At 43.6% G+C, this 24564-nt stretch overlaps 1 protein-coding gene across 5 annotated transcripts in view; it reads right to left on the reverse strand.

Annotated features, from left to right (window-relative positions):
* LOC308293363 (uncharacterized protein) overlaps positions 1 to 24564 on the reverse strand; it is a 525181-nt gene that overhangs the window by 26209 nt on the left and 474408 nt on the right. For all 5 annotated transcript variants that reach the window (XM_080735845.1, XM_080735843.1, XM_080735842.1 and 2 more), the window contains 13 exons: positions 23075 to 23098; positions 21314 to 21379; positions 18994 to 19133; positions 17753 to 17872; positions 12604 to 12661; positions 12421 to 12477; positions 11600 to 11656; positions 10801 to 10931; positions 6610 to 6717; positions 5613 to 5658; positions 5176 to 5256; positions 2706 to 3461; positions 1981 to 2070 (listed from right to left, as the gene is read on the reverse strand). In XM_080735845.1, the coding sequence (XP_080591971.1) occupies positions 1981 to 2070; positions 2706 to 3461; positions 5176 to 5256; positions 5613 to 5658; positions 6610 to 6717; positions 10801 to 10931; positions 11600 to 11656; positions 12421 to 12477; positions 12604 to 12661; positions 17753 to 17872; positions 18994 to 19133; positions 21314 to 21379; positions 23075 to 23098 (1734 nt within the window). The remainder of the gene's footprint in view (positions 1 to 1980; positions 2071 to 2705; positions 3462 to 5175; positions 5257 to 5612; positions 5659 to 6609; positions 6718 to 10800; positions 10932 to 11599; positions 11657 to 12420; positions 12478 to 12603; positions 12662 to 17752; positions 17873 to 18993; positions 19134 to 21313; positions 21380 to 23074; positions 23099 to 24564) is intronic.

Consider the following 24564-nt stretch of genomic DNA (forward strand, 5'->3'; position numbering starts at 1 on the left):
ATCCCTGGCGCTGTGTTCTATTCGTCTGTCATTCAATGTTATATGAGATACTTAAATGGTTTCCTGTGGAAATAAGCTTAGTCTTTTCATGGATCTCCTTTTAGTAGACCTTGTACCAGTGAACTGTACCGTCATGAAACTGTACCTTTTCCTATGCAAACTTCTAATAAAGTCTTCAATCAATCAATCAATCAATCAATCAATCACCTAAAAATGTGATGGCCATCATAGTCACAGACTCACGGTGAAGTCCTATCACCGCACCTCTGTGCCTCTAAAACCAGGGGGCACACTGATTGGTCTAGACGGACCAATCAGTGAACATAATCATAGATACCTACTCCTCCCGCGTAGAGTGGGGATTTAAGGGGAGCAAATGCTAATTTCGTGCAATTTTGACTTAAAGCGCGAAATTTTGCACAGATGTAGCCCAGGGCTTGCTCTAATGATTTAGCTAGGGCGCCCGAGTCTGCGACCTTCGGGGTCGCCACAGCGGCCAAATCAAGTTGGGCTCCCATTGACTTTCTATACAGGAGGAAAATACCCAGAATTTTTTTTTTCTGGGTATTTAAGGAGGATCTGAGGGGTCTAATTAGGGGTTTGTCATGATGCTGAATCCATTGCAGGCATTTGTTTTGCACAAAAAACATTCAGTGGGCTATAAATGGCCTCAGAAAACAATACACGTATGGGTGAGTATTCATGTTAGTCGGAGGCCTTAGGGTTTCTCTCGTGCTAATCAGTCTAAAAGTGCAAAATTTTGCACAGATGTAGCTCAGGGCATGCTCTAATGATTTAGCTAGGGCGCCCAAGTCTGCGACATTCGGGGTCGCCACAGCGGCCAAATCAAGTTGGGCTCCCATCGACTTTAGTGATGAAAAGTGATGAGTCATCACTTTTCAGAGTTTTGTGGGTGCTGTGGTGACCCCGAAGGTCGCCGACTCGGGCGCCCTAGCTAAATCATTAGAGCATGCCCTGAGCTACATCTGTGCAAAATTTTGCACTTTTAGACTGATAAGCACGAGAAAGAAAACCCTAAGGCCTCCGACTAACATGAATACTCACCCATACGTGTATTGTTTTCTGAGGCTATTTCTAGCCCACAGAATGTTTTTTGAGCAAAACAAATGCCTGCAATGGATTCAGCATCATGACAAACCCCTAGTTAGACCCCTCAGATCCTCCTTAAATACCCAGAAAAAAATCTTTTTCTGGGTATTTTCCTCCTGTATAGAAAGTCAATGGGAGCCCAACTTGATTTGGCCGCTGTGGCGACCCTGAAGGTCGCAGACTCGGGCGCCCTAGCTAAATCATTAGAGCAAGCCCTGGGCTACATCTGTGCAAAATTTTGCACTTTAAGTCAAAATTGCACGAAATTAGCATTTGCTCCCCTTAAATCCCCACACTAGCGAGGGAAATTCAGTATTTGCAGCCCAACCCAGCTGCTTCGCTGCCCACAAGAAGTGTGTGAGCAATTAGGGATTAAGAGTCTTGCTCAGGGACACACATCGACATTGCTATCCTGGCCGGGAATCGAACCAGGGACAACCAGTTCCCCAGGTAGGCTCCCTAACCATTCAGCTATGGCCGCCCCCATAAGTGAACAGGGTGATGGGAAGATGTCTGAAAGTAAAAACAGAGGAGAGATGTCTAGGTCCACCGTGATGGCTCTTCACCGCAGCTAATGATGTAATTTTGTAGTTTTCTGACTTTAAAAGACTACACCGCGGCTTATCACCGCAGACTGTACTATGATACCCCCTTAAGTCTTGTCAAATGATCGGCTTAGGAATGCGTCAAAAACGTCTATCTATAGAAGAAAAAACATCTTTTGGGGTTTGAACTATTCCTTTAATCACAAGGCAAGAAACACTAGAATTGACATATGACAATCTAACCACCATTACACAATAATGTGTCGTGATCTGACACAGAGCAACATAGGGATTGTGTTAAAGAGGTTAAAAAGGTTATACGGACCCACTGCAGGTCCATGTGTTTCGGATTCAGATCTCCAGGTGGAATCTGGTGTCTCTCCAGGGCTGCTCCCACAGGTGGATGAAATGACACCTTAAGGCCAATGCGCCGTGATGGGACACGTTTGTAAAATTGTTATTCAATAAAGGCAAAGATTTCTTTTTTTATGTGACCTATAATGCAGTGGAGTCAGTTCAGAAAAAGCTAAGGTATGGCAACATGACTGGTAAGACACCAGTCATGTGGCCATACATTAGCAACAGGCATGATACATTTATTTTAAGAAGTACATTTTATTTGTCCCCCCCGTTTCTACGGTTTCTTGGGCTGGATATGGCAGCCTGGAACGGTTGTTCAAATGCAGCTAAACTTGGCATGTTAGTAAACGTGCCACAATTAACAATAATGCATTGCACCTGTGCAGCTGACCTGCGGAACCTGGGAATATAACATTCTGTCAAGATGGGGAGAATAAAAGTGTGGAGAATATAATTATAATACTACCTTGTTAAAGTAACCATTTTGTTAAATTTTGCATTTGTAGTTATTTTACTGTAATTTAACAACATAATAACCAGCACAGATAGACAAAGAGACATTCGTGGATTTATATTTAAAAGTAACTTTTCCCCCTGGACCCAGGGTATGGCAGCTGCATACCCCTGCCATACCCAATTGATGCCCCTGCTAAATGCCTAATCTAAAGGAAAGTGGTTAAAAATACTGACCCACTTTACGTCCATAGGATTTGGAACGGTTGGTGGTTTCTCCAGGGCTGCTCCCACAGGTGGATGTGGGAGACAGGACTGTGGTCGGAGAAGGAAGCCGCTGCGAGTCTCTCTTCTGGGTTGTGTCATGACGGCCAGTCTTGGAGGCACCTCCGGTAGTTTGACAGGCAATGGAATGGGCTTTGGTGGCAGTCACAGTCACAGTCACAGATGTCTCTATAACTTGTCGGTTCGTTGCTGAGTTATTCGGGGTCTCCGCTTCGCTGAGCCGCTGTCTTTTAACCCCCGCCTCTGGCCTGGTGTGTTCACTCCTCCTTTTCGCAGGAGGCCTGCATGTCGTTTCAGCGTTGCCGTCTCTCCCAACTCTTGAAGTGGCCTCCCTGCCAGTCGCACCCCTTTCTGTTCGGACCTCTTCTCTCTCATCAGCCTTTTGGGTTGCGTTGCCTTTTTCAGTCCTCTGTTCAACATTTCTTTGTTTCAGAGTGTCTCTGTCCACACTGGTGCCTGCGTCTGCTCTACGTTCCACAGAGGTGTTCTGAGTGGGACACTTCTTCTCATCAGGTTTATGGACACGGGAATCTTTCTCAGACGCTGCTTGCTTCTTCACTGGAATGGCCTCCACACCTGGAGGCTGTGGAGTGCGATACATCCCATCTGGATGCTCGTCGTCAGCATCTCTCTCAGGCATCCTGGTCATTTCAGGACTTGAGTCGCTCCCAAAGTCGCTGTCCGTCTCCTCCAGAGATTCTGTAGGGACTGAGAAACAACATGAAGTAATACCAGGCAATGGGAAACAAAAGCTCCAATCAATCAATCAATCAATCAATCAATCAATCAATCAATCAATCAATCAATCATTCCATCAATCATTCCATCAAGCTTATTAATTACAAAACTGGAGCCTGTGAACCAAATTTGCTTTATACTGTATGTTTGTATAAACTCAAGGATATACATTGAGAATGGACAGAAGAAACAAAACAGAAGTTCATATGTATGGGATAACGTCTTGCTGAGCGGTCATAAACCAAGCAGTGAGACGTTAATTATAGCACTTATTATCCTGCACTTATAATGGCACTTATTACACGGCTACTCAATAAAATTAATCATTTGACTCAAAGAAAAGTTCCTTTCTCCTCCATCAGGCGCCCCAAGGAGGAAGCAGTAGAGACCAGGGTTACTGGTCTCTATACTGTTTTTTCTTTTTGTGAGGGTACTACCCTAGTGCAGTGTTTCTCAAACTTTTTTTGCATGGGCACACCTTTCATGTCCCAAGAATCCACGGGGGTGTAAATATCGTCACTGTCGGGAAGAAACCTTGCATCTCCAAGTTTCAAATTTGTACGTTTCTTCGCAAAGTAAAGCCCTGCTTCATCATACAAGGCTGTCGCACAACAGTAGAGAAAACAGCAGATCTACAGCACACAACGCCTCGCACCGCGAGGCGTTGTGTGCTTGTAGATCGGCTGTTTTCACTAGTATAAATCATTTTTAAAATGATAAATACAATACTGGCTTTCAAGCAGTTTCAAGGGGCACACTTGACCCTTTTGACACTTTCCTGCATCCTGTAAAAATACTATTATTGAAGCTACTTTTCTCTCTGTTTTAGATTATGGAGACATTATATATAGGATTGCTTCTCCTTCAATTTTAAAGCGCCTTGACACTGTGTACCACTCAGCACTAAGATGGATCACTGGTGACAGCTACGGAACCCACCATTGTACACTATATGGGAACTCAGGTTTATCCTCCTTATCTGAGAGGCGTGATAAACACTGGTATCTTTTTATTTTTAAAGCTCTCTCAGGATTGCTCCCCCCTTATATTTGTTCAATGCTGAATCTGGACGCGCTATGCTGAATCTGGACGCCCTATCAGACGCGCTCAAGTGACATTTTGACGCTCGAGGTTCCATTTGCTCATACAGAGCTTGGCAAGGCAGCATTTTCTATCAGTGCTCCACTTGCATGGAACAAGCTCCAAAAATCATTAAAAATAAAATATCTGCCGGCCTTAGGCCAATTTAGGATGATGGTTTCTAACACCTTTGTTCTAAACTGTATATGTTCTAATTAATTTAGCTTTTAGTTTCTTGAACTTTCTACAGTTTTCAAGTATTCTCTTTTTGATTATTTCAAATGATGTCTGTAAATGTATATACTGTATGTACCGGTATATTATCTTGTTGTTCATTGTTGTATCTCGGTTGCGTTGTAAATGAGTGCTTGCTCTCAATTCTATTTCCGAGTTTAAATAAAGGTAACAAACAAACACCAAAGGTCCCCAGGCACAGTGGTTGAGAAACACTGCCCTAGTGGACACGGGGAGAACATGCAAACTCCACACAGACAGAAGGGCCCTTCCACTAACCAGGACCTTCTAACTGTGAGGCGACAGAGCTACAGACTGTGCCACTGTGGCACCGTGCCCCCTGTGGACCAAAACATTTGACTTGGCTTACCCAATTTCTCTCCCGCTGGTAAAACAGGAATAAGAGGTCCTTGACCCTCCATCTCCTTTATACGTTGCATGGCAATGACAGCTGGACAGACAGAGAGTAGATAAGACTTTTTTTTCCCACATAGGGAAACTTTCTAAGTCTATTATAAATGAGAGATGACAGGTATAGAAAGACATTAACTAGTATATACTGTATGTACCGGTATATTATCTTGTTGTTCATTGTTGTATCTCGGTTGCGTTGTAAATGAGTGCTTGCTCTCAATTCTATTTCCGAGTTTAAATAAAGGCAGTGCACATTATTTAATGTGCACTGTCCCGACCAAATAAACAAATGAAAGTCAAGTAAAAGTCTGTGCTCTACAGATAACATGTTAATCTATGTTTTAACACAAACAACAGGTGGACAATCTGACAACTGTCCCTCCTTCTGCTCACCGTTCTCATAGTTATATGGAGAGATGGGGGCGCTCAGTGTCACTTTCTGTAAGATAGAAAAAACAGAGATCAGTGTACCTTGAAATGGAACAGAAAGCTGCATTAAATGAATCACATCTAGAGAGGGTTACCTGGATACGACCAGTGTAGTGGATTTAATTAATCATATCTATAGAGCAGGGGTTTTCAAAGTGGGTGACGGCCTGACGGGGCACCCTGGGGTGCCGTGACGGCAGTCCAGGGGTGCCACGAGATAATTTGATAATATTTGGAATTTATTTGGACACTTGAAAAAACATTTTAAACTTGAAGTACAAAGTTATTTTCAGTCAGTTCTAACCAAAATGTCTATTATCTCAACGTTTTCCTCGCGATATGATCACTAAAATATCGTCACCGTCGGGCAGAAACCTCGTATCTCCAAGTTTCAAATGTGTACGTCTTTTGGTAAAGCAAAGCCCTGCTTCATCATACAAGACTGTCACACAAAACTAGTGACAACAGCCGATCTACAAGCACACAACGCCTCGCGATGTGAGTCGTTGTGTGCTTGTACATCTGCTGTTTTCACTATTTTAGTACATTTTATAGATGATAAATACAAAATGAACAGTTTTGACATACAAGTTTTCCACCCGACAACGATGATATGCTATAAATATAAGGTGCTGGGAGTGAAAATTATAATGTAGGGGTGCCTCGGATTAAAAAAAATATTCATGGGGTGCCCTGAGACAAAAAATCACACTCGTGTGAACTGAGCGGTGGTGTGTGTGTGTGTGTGTGTGTGTGTGTGTGTGTGTGTGTGTGTGTGTGTGTGTGCGCAACAGCACCCCTCCCTTAACATGTGTGGTCAGAAAAGGTTACTGCAGGCTACAGACAGACAGACAGACACGGAGACAGACAGACAGACAGACAGACCCACACACACGGCCACGTATAGGAGCGTTGTGATCACCGCTCAAAAAGTTTGGGAACCCCTGCTATAGAGTGTTACCTGTATACAACCAGTGTAGTGGATTTCTGCAGCCTGCTTTGCCAAGTCCAGCAACACGTCAGGGTTTTTCTTTGCTTCAGAATCCAGTGAGCCTGGGTGGGCTTTATCCTGCAAAACACGCACACACATATACGTGCACGCAATGACACACACACACGCACGCACGCACACGCACGCACGCACGCACGCACGCACGCACACACACACACACAGTGTCAGCCTGACCTCCATCATACAAACGCACAATATTGAATAGGATACCAGTAAGACTCCCTAATCGGACCGTCAGGTCACATGTACACATACTGTGTACCGCCTTGCGTGATTTTAGAGCAAAATCTGTAGGAGCAGTGTCCAAAAATGTATTTAGCAGAAATCGGCCTGATGGTGGCGCTAAACGGGACAGATCCATGTTGATGACATGACTCTAGACATACTGTGTACCACTTTGCGTGGTTTTAGGGCAAAATCTGTAGGAGCAGTGTCCAAAAATGTGTTTTGTAAGAATCTGCCTCATGGTGGCGCTAAATGGGACAGATCCATGTTGATGACATGACTCTAGACATACTGTGTACTACTTTGCAGGATTTTAGGGCAAAAATGTGTAGGAGCAGTGTCCAAAAATGTGTTTTGTAAGAATCTGCCTCATGGTGGCGCTAGAAGAGGGGCATGTGAGAAATGGAGGGGGAAGTTGTGGTTTTTCAAGATTCAAGATTCAAGATGTTTATTGTCACAAAGATGTACAAGTACATGCACTGTGAAAAACTTAGGTTGGGGGTGCTCCATAATACACAGAATAAAATTACATAATAGTCTAAAAAACAATAACACTCATTTAAAAGTTAAAAAACAGTTTAAAAAGAACCAGAGTCAGCATACAAGGCTGTAACGCCACAGAAAGAGTTCACTGCATAGATGTATTTAGTAGTCTAACAGCATGGGGTAGGAAACTGTTACTTAGTCTACTAGTGCTGGCTTTAATGCTTTGGTACCTTTTCCCTGAAGGCAACATCACGAATAGTCTATTATGGGGGTGTGTGGGGTCTTTGATGATCCTCAGGGACTTCCTGAGGCAGCGTTGTGTATACAGCTCCTCCAAGCTGGGTAACTGACAGCCAGTGATGCGCTGGGCTGTGCGCACCACCCTCCTGAGAGCTTTGTGGTCCCGGTCTGTGCAGCTCCCATACCAGCTGGTGAAGCTGGACGTCAGCAGGCTCTCAATTGTCCCTCGGTAAAAGGCCTTGATAATGTGTGGACTCAGACCGAACTTCTTTAGACGTCTGAGTCCATACAGGCGCTGCTGTGCTTTTGAGACCACCACAGATGTATGTTCCTCCCATTTAAGATTCTCGTGAATGTTCACCCCCAGGTACTTAAAGCTTTCCACCCTCTCCACCACAGCGCCGTTGATGGTGACAGGAGGTTGTGGGTCCCTCCCACGCCTGTAGTCCACAATGACCTCCTTGGTTTTGGAGACATTCATGAGGAGGTGGTTCTCTCCACACCACTGCTCCAGGTTGGTCACTTCCTCCCTGTACGCTGCCTCATCGTCCTTGGAGATCAGCCCCACCACCACCGTATCGTCTGCAAACTTGACGATGGTGTTTGTAGGATGCAGCGCCACACAGTCGTGTGTGTAGAGGGAGTAAAGGAGTGGGCTGAGAACACAGCCCTGTGGCGCTCCTGTACTTAGAGTCAGTGATGAGGAGGTGCAGTCGCCCACTCTCACCACCTGGGGGCGGCCCGTCAGAAAGTCCAGGATCCAGTCACACAGGCCTGCAGGCAGACCCAGGTCCTGGAGCTTACTGACGAGCCTAGATGGTACTATGGTGTTGAACGCCGAGCTGTAATCAACAAAAAGCATTCTCACATAAGTGTTCTTTCCCTCCAGGTGGGAGAGGGCAGTATGAAGGACGTGTGCTATGGCGTCCTCCGTACTTCTGTTGGAACGATAAGCGAACTGCAAGGGGTCCAGGGTGGGGGGAAGCATGGGGCACATTAAAGCTTTAACCAGATCCTCGAAACACTTACTGGCTATAGGGGTGAGGGCTATGGGGCGCCAGTCATTGAGACTGGTCACTTTCTGCTGTTTGGGGATGGGAATAATGGTACTGGACTTGAAGCAGGTTGGAACAGTTCTGAGGGAGAGAGACTCGTTGTAAATGCCCGTGAACACCCCTGCCAGCTGGTGGGCGCAGGCTTTCAGGACACGTCCAGGAATGCCGTCTGGGCCGGCTGCCTTGCGAGGATTAATCCGACGAAAGGAGCGGCGGACGTCAGAGCAGCCTGATGGTAAGAGGCTGCTCTGCGACAGAGGGGGGGTGAGGGGGGGTCTGCTCTCCCACAAGGGTGGAGGTGAGGGGGGGGCCAGTTGTGCTGGTGGATCTGACAGAGGAATCAAACCTGGCATAGAATGAGTTAAGTTCATCTGGGAGGGTAGGTGTTATTTGGGGGGTTTGATTTGTTTTCCCCTTATAGTCACTTATGGCCTGGAGTCCACACCATAGGTGTCTCGGGTTCGTAGTAACGAGATTGGACTCCATTTTTTGACTATACTCCCTCTTTGCCCGTTTGATTGTTGCCCTGAGTGAGTACTGAGCCTTTTTATACTCCTCTTGAGAACCAGATTGATAGGCTATAAGCCGAGTATGGAGAGCTGTCCGTACATCAGCATTCAGCCATGGTTTCTGGTTTGGCATGATTTTAATTTTCCTCATAGGGACAACATCCTCTGTGCACTTTCTGATGTAGCTGGTGACAGTGTCTGTATAGTCATTCAGATTTCCTGCAGCCTTGAACGCATCCCAGTCAGTGTTGTCGAAACAATCCTGGAGAATGCCTTCTGATTGGTCTGACCAGCGATGTACCGTCCTATAGACAGGAGCTTCCCGTTTCAGTCTCTGCCTATAGGCGGGGAGGAGCAGAATGGAGCAGTGATCGGATTTGCCAAAAGCAGGACGGGGGAGGGCTCTGTAACCATTGCGGAAGGGAGTGTAGCAGTGGTCCAGCGTGTTTACACCTCGCGTTCCAAACTTGATGTGCTGTTGGAGTTTAGGCAAAACTTTTTTGAGATTTGCCCGATTGAAATCTCCAGCCACAACAAGCGCTGTATCCGGCTGACGAGTCTCCTGCCTGCTGATCGCGGTGTGGAGCTCCTCAATCGCCGTGTCGGTGTTGGCGTGCGGTGGGATATAAACAGCGGCGATGGTTACCGAAGTAAATTCCCTTGGAAGCCAACCGGGACGACACTGCAGCATGATGTACTCGAGGTCGCGGGTCGCAGCTGTTCCGACTGTCACAATGTTCCCCTGGTCACACCAGGCTCGGTTGACCAAGAGACAGACACCTCCACCCGTCTTCTTCCCGGAGAGAACCCTGTCTCGATCCGCTCGATGGACAGAGAATCCCAGGACATCGATGGCGTGATCCGGTGCTCCAGCTGACAACCAGGTCTCCGTAAGGCAAATGACATTACAGTTCTTTATGTCAGGCTGGAAATATATCCGACCATGCAGTTCATGCAGTTTATTTTCCAAAGACTGTACGTTGGCCAGTAGCATGCTAGGGAGTGGAGCACGGTGTGCACGCCGCCTCAACCGGACCAGGACACCGGCTCGCCTGCCTCTCTTCCTCCGCTGTAGTTCGGGGATCAGGGAGATGGGATCCGTAGGTCTCCCGCGGTGAGTTTGGCTCTCTTCTCTGATGGTTAGTAGCATGTTCTTGCTGTAGGTGAGTCTCGCCATTGTACAGCTGTCAAGGTCCCCAAACTACACTAAACTGATGTTACAAAACACTAGTTTGTAATCAAGGTCCTATCACCAAACTAGATACTGCAAAATATCAGTTTGTCGCTAAAGAAACAACTGTTCTCGGACAATTGTTTGCGGAGCTCCCAACAAGTCGCCCTCTCCCTCCTCACGGCGCCAGTGTGGCAGCCAAGGAGTGTGTGTGCAAAGTTTGGCAAGGATAGGGGCAACGGTGGCGGAGATATGAGTATGGGAAAAGTGTGACGTGGCGGACAGACTGACAGTGGAGGTTTTGATAGTAACTGCGACAACAATTTACAATTTAGGCATTTAGCATTTCTCCATCTCCCGCTGGCCAAGGGATTCCCTACTGGCCTAAAATTAAATGCTTAGGCTTCTATGCGGTAGACCAGCATTCAAAGTTTGGTTGTTACAACATACTCACCAGAAACCCTGTGACGTGGTCAGAACTGAACACGTGGGAAGAGAACCCAAGTTCATTCAGCATCTTCTCACAGAGCAAACAAAGGGATCTCCACCCTCTGTCAGTTTTGTAACGAACCATAAACTGCAGACCTGGCAGAAGACAAGAAGGCAATAAGACAGTGTATAGTAGGGCATTAACGAAAATGTCGACAAGTCGACTTTATTACACAAGTCGACTCTCACCAAAGAAAGTTGAAAAAAAAATCTATTGGGAAAATAGCAGATCTACATGTAGATCGTCTATTTTCACAATTTCTGCCTCTATATATTTGACAATTTGGACAATGTTTAATTTGCCATTTTAGAGGTATTAAAAAGTCCTTAAATTGGCACTTTAGAAATGTGAAGACACCCTCTATGCACTTAAACGTTATGTTGCTTTGTTTACAGTTGAGTGAGAAAACAATGTTTCACATTAAGTTAATCATCTGGGGACCCCCCAAAATAATTGGGGGGATGTGTGTGAGGTGATGACGTCATCAAACGATAAAGTCGACTTCAACTCAACTTTTTACTGAGTCGAGTCGACTTGCAAAAATCACAAGTCGTTAATGCCCTAGTAGTGTATAGTGTGTATAGTGTAGTGGAGTCACGTTTAAAGAGTTGGTGCCATAATGTTGTACTTTTTTCTTTTTTTCCGACCCCACTGTTTGGGAAAAAAGGTGTGCTAGACAACTGGAACACACTTTTACAAAAATAAATATAATTATGATTATATTTACAGTACTGCACTTTAGAGTGGTTGCAGAGGTACTCACCCAGCAGAGGATAGTTAAGCCTGTCGAGCAGCTTGTCAAGTGTGGCGATCTTTGGAACTAAATTTGCACACACACACAAACACACACACACACACACACACACACACACACACACACACACACACACACACACACACACACACACACACACACACACACACACACACACACACAAAATTAGAAAATGTCACAATGAAACATAATGTCATACTGAACGGCATGGGAGGAAAGAGCAAGACAAGTACAACCAGTAAGACTCCCTAATCGAGAGATAAGCGACCGTCAGTTCCGCAGCGTGATTTTAGGCCAAAATGTGTAGGAGCAGTGTCCAAAAATGTGTTTTAAAAAATCGCCCTGAAGGTGGCGCTAAATGGGAGAGATCCATGTTGATGACATGGGTGTAGACAAACTGTGTAGCGATTTGCGTGATTTTAGGGCAAAATCTGTAGGAGTAGTGTCGAAAAATGTGTTTGAAAAAATCGGCCTGATGGTGGCGCTATATGGGACAGATCGATGTTGATGACATGGGTGTAGACAAACTGTGTAGCGATTTGCGTGATTTTAGGGCAAAATCGGTAGGAGTAGTGTCGAAAAATTTGTTAAAAAAAAATCGGCCTCATGGTGGCGCTAGAAGAGGGCTATGCGAGAATTGATTTGGCAGGCAAGGAGTGTGTGTGCAAAATTTGGCATGGATCGGGACAACGGTTGCGGAGATATGAGCAGGGCAAAAGTGTGACGTGTGACGGACTGACGGACAGACGGACAGCTGGTCGAGGTTTTGACAGTAACTGCGACCTGACGGTCGCAATAAAATCACAAACCTTCACATGTCCAGTCAAAGCAGAGGTGCCTGAAGTGGTTATCGAGCTCCTTGCAGACTGCGAAAGAATCATTAGAAACCATTAGACAGTTTAAAACAGTTGGGTAGAAGTGAAGTGTGCCGCAGTCAGACCCTCTGTGACAAGCTCCAGTAAGTTTGATAGCAAGGCCAGTAGGCTACTCACTGTGATGAAAGTAACTGCCACTGAGCATGCTCTGAATCTTGCTTGGAAGATCAATTATCTGAAGAAAACAAATGGAAATAAAACAAAGGTTTTACAGCCCTGGCTGCAATAAATCACACTCCTTATAGCGCAGCCTTAAAGGAGTAGTTCACCCCCAAAATGATTTTTTTTCCCCCTATTGGTTACTCACCCCATGGAGACTTGAGTTCAATAATATTTGTTTTGTCATATTCCTAAGACAAAAAAAATGATAATTGTAAATTCACCCCCATTGATTGGGGATGCATTTATTGTAATAAATATTTTTTTTTTGTCTTAGGAATGTGACAAAAAAATATAAATATTATTGAACTCAAGTCTCCATGAGGTGAGTAACCCTTAGAAAAAAAGATCAGGTATTATGATTATACTAGAAGGAAGATTTCTTTTTCCAAAAAAGTGTACAGAAAAAGTTAAAATTAGGTTAAGTATGCCTGGTTGTCATGGTGGGTGGTGACCCAGCTGAAGTTAGCCACACTCACAAAAAGGGGAGGGGATAATTAGTCAGGTCCCTTATGCTTTGATTTATACTTTTGTTGGATTTTTTTGAGGATTTGCAAACCTATACATTTTTGGAAAGGTTATTGTCTAAGGAATCAGAAAATCAATGTTCCCATTTGCCCAGATGTGTTTATGGCGGCCATAGTGGAATTTACAAAATGGCCACTATAAAATTACATTTTGTAATATCTTGGCCTCTAAATAAGCAGGAACATTGATTTTAACTGCTAAACCTACATTTGCAGGGTCAAGGAATCCAATGGTGGTAGTTATAAAGCTCAAATAATTTCAACATTAACCCTTAGATGCTAGACTGGGTCCAAAACGGCCTGGTGTGGTTGTTTTCTTGCAATATTAGTTTCACTATGTCATTTTGTTGGATTTTTTGGAGGATTTGCAAAACTATACATTTTTGGAAAGGATATTGTCTAAGGAATCAGAAAATACATTTTCCCATTTGCCCAGATGTCTGTGGTGGCCATATTGGAATTGACAAAATGGCTGCCGTAAAATGTTTTGTAATATCTTGACTTCTAAATAATTGGAACATTGATTTCAATGGCTAAACCTACATTTTAAGGGTCAAGGAATCCAATGGTTCACGTTATCATTTCATTTTTTGTACCATCCCATTGAAATGCATAATCCACCATATGGGTAAAAATGGCACAGCTCAGGCAGTCAGTCAGATACTAACTTTTTTTATTGAGATGTATTTTAGATGTTTGTGTAACCATTTTACTCACTTAGCGCCGAGCGACTTTCGGGGCGACTAACTAATGATGGCGTTTAGTGCCGAGCGACTCGGAGCGACTTTTATATAAAAGCATTGTTTAAGCTTTTAATTTGGGTTGATAGACGGAGCGGAACGGTTAGCTTACCTTCGACTAGCATACAGATGAAAACCGTGAAAAAAAAAGGATACGATTATGACGTCACCTTTAAGCCATAGCTTCCTGTTTACGTAGGCCTCTGTTAGCCGCTAGGCTCAATGCAAACCATCCGACCCTCACGTAGCTTCACTAGGTCGGATTTTGATTCGGAAACTTTCTGTGTGGCATCTATATACGTTCCGATGCCCATACCAATGGTGGTTTGAGACGATCAAGCACGAATTGAGCAGTATTGAGCTCAAATGGCGGCCCGCGGCCTGTCCATTGAATGTCAATGGAGAGCATGTCATTGTACCATCCTGTTATGTCCTGAACCTCGTTTTTTATTCTGACTTAACATGGGACCATGGAAAGTCTATGGGCTATGGCTCACTCTAGTGGTCATCTTGTGGCATTCGCAGGCACGTGTACCTGGTTATGTAATGTGATTTTGGGGATTCAATATAGCTATTTCCTGGCGTTATAAGCGCAGATTCATATTGAAATCTGGCTCGCTCGGCGCTAAGTGAGTTAAGCATCATGACAAGTCTAATCATATACAGTCTCTATGCATCATCATAATCATCATCATCACTTTCATGCATCACAGCTTGGGAATCGTCATCGTTCTGGAACTGGCTGCTGCACTGACACGTCAGTGTAAGTCCTTAGCTTTGCAGGAACATCTGCCAGAATAACATTCAGATTTACACTAGTACTATACAGGAGAACCTGTATAGGCAACATTCAGATTTACACTAGTACTATACAGGAGAACCTGTATAGGCAAGAGAAGATATGCCCCATGAAGACCAGCCACCTCAAGCTGGAAATTCTACCCACCAAGATGCAACAGATACAGGATTTACAGTCATTATAGAGCACTATACATTATACAGTGGATGGCATGGTGCTTGCGCAGAAGCTGAGCAAAACAGCGAGTAGTAGTGACTGTAGTGACAGTAAAGGATCTGAATGGCTTCTTCAATGACAGACTGCTGCAACTAACACAAGATGATGATGAAAGATTCTCTGAAGAGTGCAACCAGAGATAAACGAAGACAAGGAGAAGCTTCTATTAAGTATCAAGCCAGAGATGACACCAACATCAAACACATAATGTGTTATGTGTCTGATGTTGGTGTATGTTGGTGGAGTACAACAGGGGATCTTCCAAGCTGATCATCACATCTGCTACTAGATACATCTAGAAGATCTATAGAGCAACAAAGACCTGGTCTTTGCAGAAAATAACCGCAAAGAAGCAGACACACTGCTGATCCACCAGGCTGTGCTGGCTTCACAGCAAAACCCACCTAATGCATGTTTGTATTTCCCTACCCAGATAAGGACATTTTAGTGCAGGTCATAGCAAACTGTGGCATCTTGCTGAAGAACTCATCCATTTCTATTGCCTCTGGTGTTGTGAAGTTTGAACCACTGTGGTGAGCTCTAGGTAAAGAAAGAGCAAAGGCTTTGCCAGCCTTCCATGCATTCGCTGCGGTCGACAACACAGGGAGGTTCTCCTGTATAGGCAAGGCAACCTGGCTGCAGATGTACCTCAAAACAGATGAAGACGTTATCAATGCTCTGTAGATGCTTTTGGATGAAGCAGAAGTGACAGAAGGAATGCTGTCAACACTGGAGTCCTTTGTATGTTCTCACCCTAGGGTAACAACATCATGACCATTCCTTTTTCTTTTTATATATAATTTTTATCCCACAATTTTGTAACCCATTTTTTCACCCAGTGCCAATTGTAATCCTGGGCTCTGCTCTCCCTCTGCCACGCCTGGGGAGTCAACGGACTGACCTCATGCTTCCTACTATGCATGAGGAGTCCAAGTTGTTTCTTTTCACCTGACAGTGGAGATTTCCCTGGTTTGGACGTAGCGCGTGGAAGGAACACGTTATTCCAACCAGTTCCTTTCCCCTCCATCAGGCGCCCCGGCTGGCCAGGGGAAGGCATTATTGAGACCAGGATTACGTGCATGTTTTTGTGCGGGTATAAACCCTAGGAGACACGGGGAGAACATGCAAACTCCACACAGAAAGGCCCTATCGCCAACCCCACCTAGGGTGTGGGCGCTGATGACGCAGAGGGAGGAACACGCCACCAGTGCCCACAGCGTCCCCCGGCGGTAATCGAACCCAGGACCTTCTAGCTGTGAGGTGAAGCGCTAACCACTGCGCCACCGTGCCCCCCTCATCATGACCATTCCTGACCTGTTCTGCAAACATAGGGCAGAAAGTGACAAGCTCCCAACACCTAGAGTTCTGAATCAGCACATCTCGAGAGTCCATGTCCAAACAAGGGCATGGACACAAGCAGCCATTGCTCTGAAGGATCCACAGCTGGATCCCCTGCACAATGAGTATTTCAAACACTTTATTAGCATGCTGAAACCAACAACCAAAGGTCCTCCCAGCCCCAAAGGCTATCCTTGGGGTGGTCCAATGCAAGTGTAAATCGGACTGTTCTTCTGGCAGAGGTTCCTGCAAAGCTAAGCCTGTACTGACATGTGTCAGTGCAGCAGCCAGTTCCAAGACGATGATGATTCCCAAGCTGTGATGCACGAAAGTGAGGATAATGATTATGATGTTGCATAAAGACTGTCTTTGATTACACATGTCATGATGTTTAAGATGGTTACACAAACAATTGAAGACCACAGTTAAATATAAAATAACTCTGAGTTGGTATCTGACTGATTGCCTGGGCTGTGTTTTTTTTACCCATATGGTGGATTGTGTATTTCAATGGGATGATACAAAAATATTTAATGATAACTTGGACCACTATAGGTTTAGCCATTAAAATCAATGTTCCATCTTATTTAGAAGCCAAGATATGACAAAACATACATTTTACAGTGGCCATTTTGTAATTCCAATATGGCTGCCATAAACACATCTGGGCAAATGGAAACATTGATTTTCTGATTCCTTAGATAACAACCTTTCCAAAAATCCAACAAACAAATCCAACAAAATTACATTGTGAAACTAATATTGCAAGAAAACAACCACACCAGGCCATTTTGGACCCAGTCTAGCATCTAAGGGTTAATGTTGTAATTATTTGAGATTTATAACTACCACCATTGGATTCCTTGACCCTGAAAATGTAGGTTTAGCAGTTAAAATCAATGTTCCAGCTTATTTAGAGGCCAGGATATTACAAAACGTAACTTTATGGTGGCCATTTTGTAAATTCCAATATGGCCACCATAAACACATCTGGGCAAATGGGAACATTGATTTTCTGATTCCTTAGACAATAACCTTTCCAAAAATGTATAGGTTTGCAAATCCTCAAAAAAATCTGACAAAATTACATAACCGACCTGACTAAATTATATGATGTAATTTTATCTGTGTTTTTGGATCAGCACTCCTGAGCGGGGGCAGACCTCCATTCAGAAACACCCCCACTTAGAAACATCCCCATTCAGAAATACCCCCACTTAGAAACATCCCCATTCAGAAATACCCCCACTGAGGTTAGGGTTAGGGTTAAGGTTAGCTTTAGGTGACACCTCCATTTAGAATAATGGAAGTCAATCTTCTGAATGGCAATGATTCTGACATAATTGCTCATAACAACCACACCAGGGGGTCTAATGAAGTACTGTCAACCTCCTAGACACATGAGAACCAGAAAAAGTACAAAACTATGGCACCGCCTCTTTAAATAAGGATCGATGACTTCCAATGTGCTTTGTTTGGCATGTTACCTTGAGCACCATGTGTCCAGCTCCTTGAGCCCTCTCCTCCTCCCAGGCCATGGATGTTAGGAGCTCCTTACGCGTGCTTCCATTCCAGGCAAATGGTAACCGAGCAGGATTCTGGTGCATCTACAGCACACGTTGAATCAAAGAGAACAAATAGAAAGCCCCATGGCATGGCATTAGTATCCCACTAACGATAAAATAACAAAACGTTTTTTTGTTTTTTTTGTTTTTTTTCTTTTTCTTTTTTTTTTAAAGTGAAATATCCCTTTTAAGGTTACGTTTAGGTGGTTGGAACAGCGATGTGTCAGAGTGCCGACGTGAAACTGCTCCATCCCTAGTAGCGACCCCGCAAAAGACGCGGATGTAACTAGCTACTCCAAGAGAGCTAACTCTTTTGGGGTTGCTTGTTACTTGTTTGTCTGCCGAGCTGGAGACCGGGGTTCGATTCCAGCTCGGTGCACGAGCCATTACAATATAGGGTCCGCAGCAGTGTGCCGACGGGCCGGTATTCCGACACTAAAACTAACCCTAACTCTACCCCCAACCCTAAACCTAACCTCAGTAAACCTTACCTCAGTAACTAACCTGCCGACGCTAAGTAACTAACCTGCCTTACGCTAAGTAACTAACCTGCCGACGCTAAGTAACTAACCTGCCGACGCTAGTCGGAACAGCGGATAGTCGGGATAGTGAGCGGACCCCTACAATATATACTGTGACAAACAAACACCCAATTACAATTTTACTCAAAAACACGGACATGCTGGCCTGGGCCCCTGATTCAGCCCGGGAAAAAGAGTTGGAGAGGCCCTCATTTTTTATTTTTTTTTTAGTTATATTTTGTCGTTGTCGGGTGGAAACCTTGTATGTCCAAAACCGTTTGTTTTCTATTTATCAGTTTAAAAATGATTTAAACTAGTAAAAACAGTCGATCTACAAGCACACCGCGAGGCGTTGTGTGCTTGTAGATCTGCTGTTTTCACTACTTTTGTGCAACGGCCTTGTATGATGACGCAGGGCTTTGCTTTCTTCCCGACAGTGACGATTTACTTTGTTGGCCGCCCAGACCCCAAAATGGAACGAAGGCCGACATTTTATTTTTAATTTTTATCTAGTGGCCGGCCTGGACCGGCCGGGAATGAACCGGCCGTTCGGGAGTTGTCCCGCTTTGCCCAATGGCCAGCAGTCCCTGCTCAAAAACCTATATCATGCAACCAAAAACAAACAGAAACAAAATGATTCACCAGAGTCCGTTTGATGTGTGTCGGACCACTCAGATGACCTTTGAACTTGGAGGCAGGGAACGACTTCTCGCAAACCCGGCACACGCAGAAGGCATTGACGTTAGCTCGGGCGGTGACGCACGTCACGATATGAAGGAGACCTAAAAGAAAATGCTCCGTTGATTATTCTTGAAGGACAAAAGTCATTTGTGTGTGTAACTGTGGAACAAGGTACCTTTTCAATTCATCAGGGTTAGTAATGTGATAATGTAATAATGTAATGTACAGTAGCTCTTGAATGGCATCAATCACATGGCTGATTCCACAACTCATAGGGTTGATTCATACTCCACTTTTAGAGCCTAGTTTATTTCGGTTCGGCTCTGTCTAAAGTAAACTATGATATGGCGTCATTCGGAGCCGAATTAATGACGTTATCCGCCCCCCGATCCTCTGAATGACGCCATATCATAGTTTAGACAGAGCCGAACCGAAATAAATTAGGCTCTAAAAGTGGAGTATGAATCGACTCATGGGGGGACCAGGCATTCTACCCCTCTGCTCTCGGCTGTTGAATGCCCTCCCTGACCACCTGAGAGCGCCACAGTCCGTTGGCGCTTTTAAAAGGGGACTAGACTAGAAACACTTTTTTTTAACATGGCATTTGTCGAGATCATACATGGGCAACTGGCGGCCTGGGGGCCACATGCGGCCCTCACCTTCACTTAATGCGGCCCGCTGGTTAATACCGGAATACTGATATATTATTGATTTCAGCTGTTGTAATTCCAAACATGACCTGCTTTAATTCTGTCAGTCTATATTAGTAGCTTAATTACTAGTATAGTAGTATTCAAATGTATTATTTTTTTTATGTCCAATGTAGGTATTTGTATTTAGGTTCATAGAGTCAACATGAATATATAACTAAATGTGTTTGAAATTAAATCAAAATGTTACATTTCAGGATTCCAATTAAAAGATAACAAAAAATTATTCAGGATTCCAATTAAAAAGAAGCAAAAATAGCCGATCTACAAGCTCAAAGCGCATCGCAGCGCGATGCGTTTTGAGCTTGTAGATCTGCTATTTTTGCTTCTTTTGTATGAGATACTGAATGACAAAGTAGGAAGTAGCAATATGCAATGTGGCCCCTCTGGAGTGAAGGTGGAAATATAGTGGCCCTCGCCATCATCAAAGTTGCCCACCCCTGGTCTAGATCCCTGGTTCCCAAACACTGGGTCGGGACCCATTTGTGGGACACGGACACATTTTTATCGGTCCCTAAAGTTTCCCACATTTTTTTTGGGGCGCCCGCTGGCCTAGTGGTCAAGGTGCATACCACATACTAGGCTATGATGCCTGCTGGCGTTGCCGGTTCGATTCCCGATCCGGATGACCTTTGCCACATGTCATTCCCCGTCTCTCTCCCCGTTTCCTGTCAGTCTACTATCCTATCAAATAGGCATAAAAAGCCCAAAAACAAATCTAAAAAAAAAAAAAAAAGTTTACCACATTTTTGTTTTCAATTAATTAATTATTATTTCAAAAGTATTTACAAAAGTCTAGATTTCATGAATAAAAATAAATAAATGAAATGAATTTTCAAATTTCATTAATAAATAAAAGAAAAACTGAAGAAATTCCATAGATTAGAAAACAAGTAGTGAAAATAGCCGATCTACAAGCTCACAACGGGGTGCGAAGCAACACGTTGTGAGCTTGTGGATTTGCTGTTTTCACTTAGCCTGTTTCCAGACCATAGACGAGAGAGGGCGAGTGCCAAAGTACTCAGAGTGGACTCTTTCTCTGGTCTGGAGCTTAGTACATGAATCGGCATTTATTTTCGGCTGCTCCAATGAGCGCGGGGGGTGGGGGTGGGTCTAACGAATATCCAAGTTGAGGAAGGCACACACGCGCGCGCGCGCGCTGATTTCACCAAGCTGTTAATGTTGATTACATGTTTCTGGTCGCAGTTCTGTGTGGAAGCAGTCACTGGCACAGACAGAGACACACACACAATCACACACACACGCGTCGCGTCCACCGTGCGTCGCGTCCACCGTGCGTCGCGTCCACCGTGCGTCGCGATCACCGTGCGTCGCGATGTGCACGATCGCAAAAAGTCCCTCCCCCGTAAATCGCTCAGAATAGGGCACAGTTTCAGACTACTGCGTGAGCTGAGTCTGAGATCAGGCTAGTTTTCACTAGTTTGGGAAAACGTCTAATTTTCTCTTTTGGACTTACCGATGCCTTTTGTGTTTTTACACTTGAACTTTTTCTTTGCTGTGTATCGTTGACCACTGATGTGAACTTTATCAATTTCATTATTAGAACTCACCGATGACTGGTTCAGCCCGATTACTCTTGATGTATTGTAATTCATTCAGGATATTATCGTACTGTACTGTAAAAAAAAAAAGAAAAAAAAAAGAAAAGAAAAACTCAGTTAAGCTTTAAATGTACAGTTTACTGTCAATACAGAGGTGCTGCCTTCAGGATCTGGGGGTTTCAATTAAAAGTTAAGAAAATCATAAAATAGCGTTGCAGGCGTTTGAGTCAATGTGTTAAGAACTAATTACACACACTTGACACAGACCGGAAAAAAACACTCAATTTCGATTTGCATCCATAATGGTGTATTTTCGAATTTCACTCTATCCACCAGTGTTGATTTTGAAAATATTCGTCGACTACCTTTTTTTTTCACTGACGAAAGCTAAAAAAGAACAAAATGAAAACTAAGCTATGATGACTAAAACTAAGACTAAATGTACTGACAATTTTGTCGATAAAATAACCTGTAAATATAGTGGACTAAAATCGTATGACATTGAGTCGACAAAAAGAGAGAGAAAGTGCAAATATTTTGGGGGGAAAATACACTGGGGACCACCTGCCGAGCAAACGGGACTCTTACAGGTCTGTGACCCTGCAAGACCCGAATTAATTTCTACTGGTCAAAAAAAAATAACGCTAGAATTTCAACTTCTCTGGGAGGTGTGAATGTCAGTCTCTGTGGGGGGTATTTATATGCAAATATCGTGGCCAATGGCATTGTAATACTAAACAATAGGATTTAATGGTGATGTTAATGTGAAAAAAAGAACAGGAAAACTAGTTATAACATTTAAAAAAAAAAGATTTATAATGTTGCCAAAAAGCAACGCTGGGCCTTGCAGGGTTAAGTGATTATCAACCTTTTTTTTCAAACCCCCAGTTTTATATGCATAAGGGAACACAACCCCACTGTTTTTCTTTCCCCCCACAGTCCAAAGATCTAGAGGAAAACCAGAAATATTGTTCTTCTCAAAGTGGATAAAAATCAAGAATAATGCAAAGAGCTTCCGGACAATCTCTTGCCACTGATATAAGGTGTTTGAGTGACTGATTCTCAACAGGCCCACTGGACCAGATAACAGATACAACAATCTCTTTCTCCAGATATTTTTACACTGAAGTGGATGGTAGATACAGATAAAAAAGAATATCTGTCACAGATAAAAATGTTTTTTAAAAATATCTGGAGAAAGAGATTTTTTTAAATCTGTTATCTGGCCCAGTGGGAATGGGCCTTTACAGTACCCCTGTTGCCAAACCAGCCATCATCCAAGCCACAACAAGCCGGATCCCGACCTGGTAAATCCACAACAAGCCGATCCAAAGGCTCACAACGCGTTGCAGCGTGACATGTTGTGAGCTTGTAGATCAGCTTTTTTCAGAGCACAACACCCTAGGGCAACCAATTATTAATACGTGTCTGTTAATTCTACTGGATCTCTTCTCCACTAGTGTCTCCTTAACCTTTTGGTCAAGTTTTTATTTTTTGACGAAATTGTCAATATTTAGTCTTAGTTGTAGTCATCAAGGCTTTTTTTTTTGTTTGTTGGTCTTTTGTCAGTGAAAAAAGGTAGCAGACAAACATTTTTCGTCATAGTTTTGTTTTTTGCTTTTGGGTCAATGACCAAAGAATTGCGTGAAATGATCTGCTGGTTTAAGCAGCCCTCGATCTTCACTATTACAAGAGTTCATTATGAAATCCTCTCCAGAGCATCTCTGATAACCCAACATAAAGACAATGTAGAATTATCATAAATCATACCTTGTTCAGACTCCAGTTCATCTGCTGTGATTGTAGAGCAGAGGGTTAGGAATAAACAAGATGCATTAATGTCACATACAGTATCTACATGTGGTGAACATTAACAACACACCATGAGATAACATTAAAGGAAAAGTGACACTTTTTCCTATCGATTATTACTCACCCCATGCAGACTTTTTTTTCGGGTCACATTCCTAGGCCAATAATTTGAGGAGACTCTTTGTGTCTCCATAGGGAACAAAGGAGGTGCTTTGTGTCTCCATAGGGAACCATATATGCTGTGTGTGTATATATATATATATATATATATATATATATATATATATATATATACATTTATATCAATCTGGGAACCCATCGTCAAAGAAGAAAGGGCGACACCTATCGGTCGGCCTCTCTTCCTTTGACTCTGGGACCAACATAGAAAGGGGCGGGGATACATGGAATTCCCCGGTTGAGAACGAATTTTAAAACTAGTTCCGCTTTGAAGCCTGGTCCGCCCCTTGGTTTGGTTCCCTCCCGAAACTACTATAGCGGAACTGCTACTCTACACACGGAACACAAGTTACACAACAGACAACCACAACAACGACGACGCAACATAGATGCTACTGTGGACGAGGAACTGTTTTCTAGCGTGCTTACAAGTGTTTCTCAGTTACACAATATTGAACAATTAAAACCTCTTCAGCCCATTTGTTTTAAGTACTTGATAGATCGGCGACGACGGCGAGATGTTTGGCATGTTTGGCCGCCTGGATCGTGTTATCCTGCTTTCCCAGAGAGAAGGAACAAGGACCCCATCGTTTTTACCCCATATGCTGCGCTGAATGAAGCTGGATGATCTGCTGATGATCTGCTGCAGACCAGTGACCAAGACACAACGAATTTACCCACAATAAGCAAACGTTTATATAGCCTCGGATGTCATGGTGTGTTGCAATACAGTGGATTGATGTTTTAAATCAATATGGGATGTTATGATAATGTATAACTGCTTTAACCTCGCCTACCAGGCTTTCTCCCGGCTGGCTAACTGCAGTAAGCTAGCGTGTTAGCATACGGCCGTCATGTTTTCAGCTCGTCTTTTTAAACATTTACAGTTGCCTTATATTACTCTATAAATCTATCTGTGATGTGTGCTTTTACTAATACTGGCGTGCTTAGGCAATGTAGTGGGAAAAGTACTCGCATTCTTTACTTAAGTATCATGCAATACGGGCACAAGTCTTGTATTCAAAATGTAGCCCTTGAGTAAAAAAGTATAAAAGCATTGGTATCAAAATGTACCAAAAGCAGAAAGTAGTACTCAAAGTACCCATTGTGCAGAATGTAACCAAGGTGTTTAAATAAGTGTAGATTGTACGCTATTTCAATATCTTGTCCTGTCTCACAAAAGATGATGTTATGCTATGAAACAGTTCGTTTTTATTTATAGAATAATCTCTCAATAACAGACTATTTTTTCCCTTTTATTTGATGATGGT

This window comes from Nannobrachium achirus (assembly GCF_963921795.1).
Source record: "Nannobrachium achirus genome assembly, chromosome: 10".
Classification (NCBI taxonomy): domain Eukaryota; kingdom Metazoa; phylum Chordata; class Actinopteri; order Myctophiformes; family Myctophidae; genus Nannobrachium; species Nannobrachium achirus.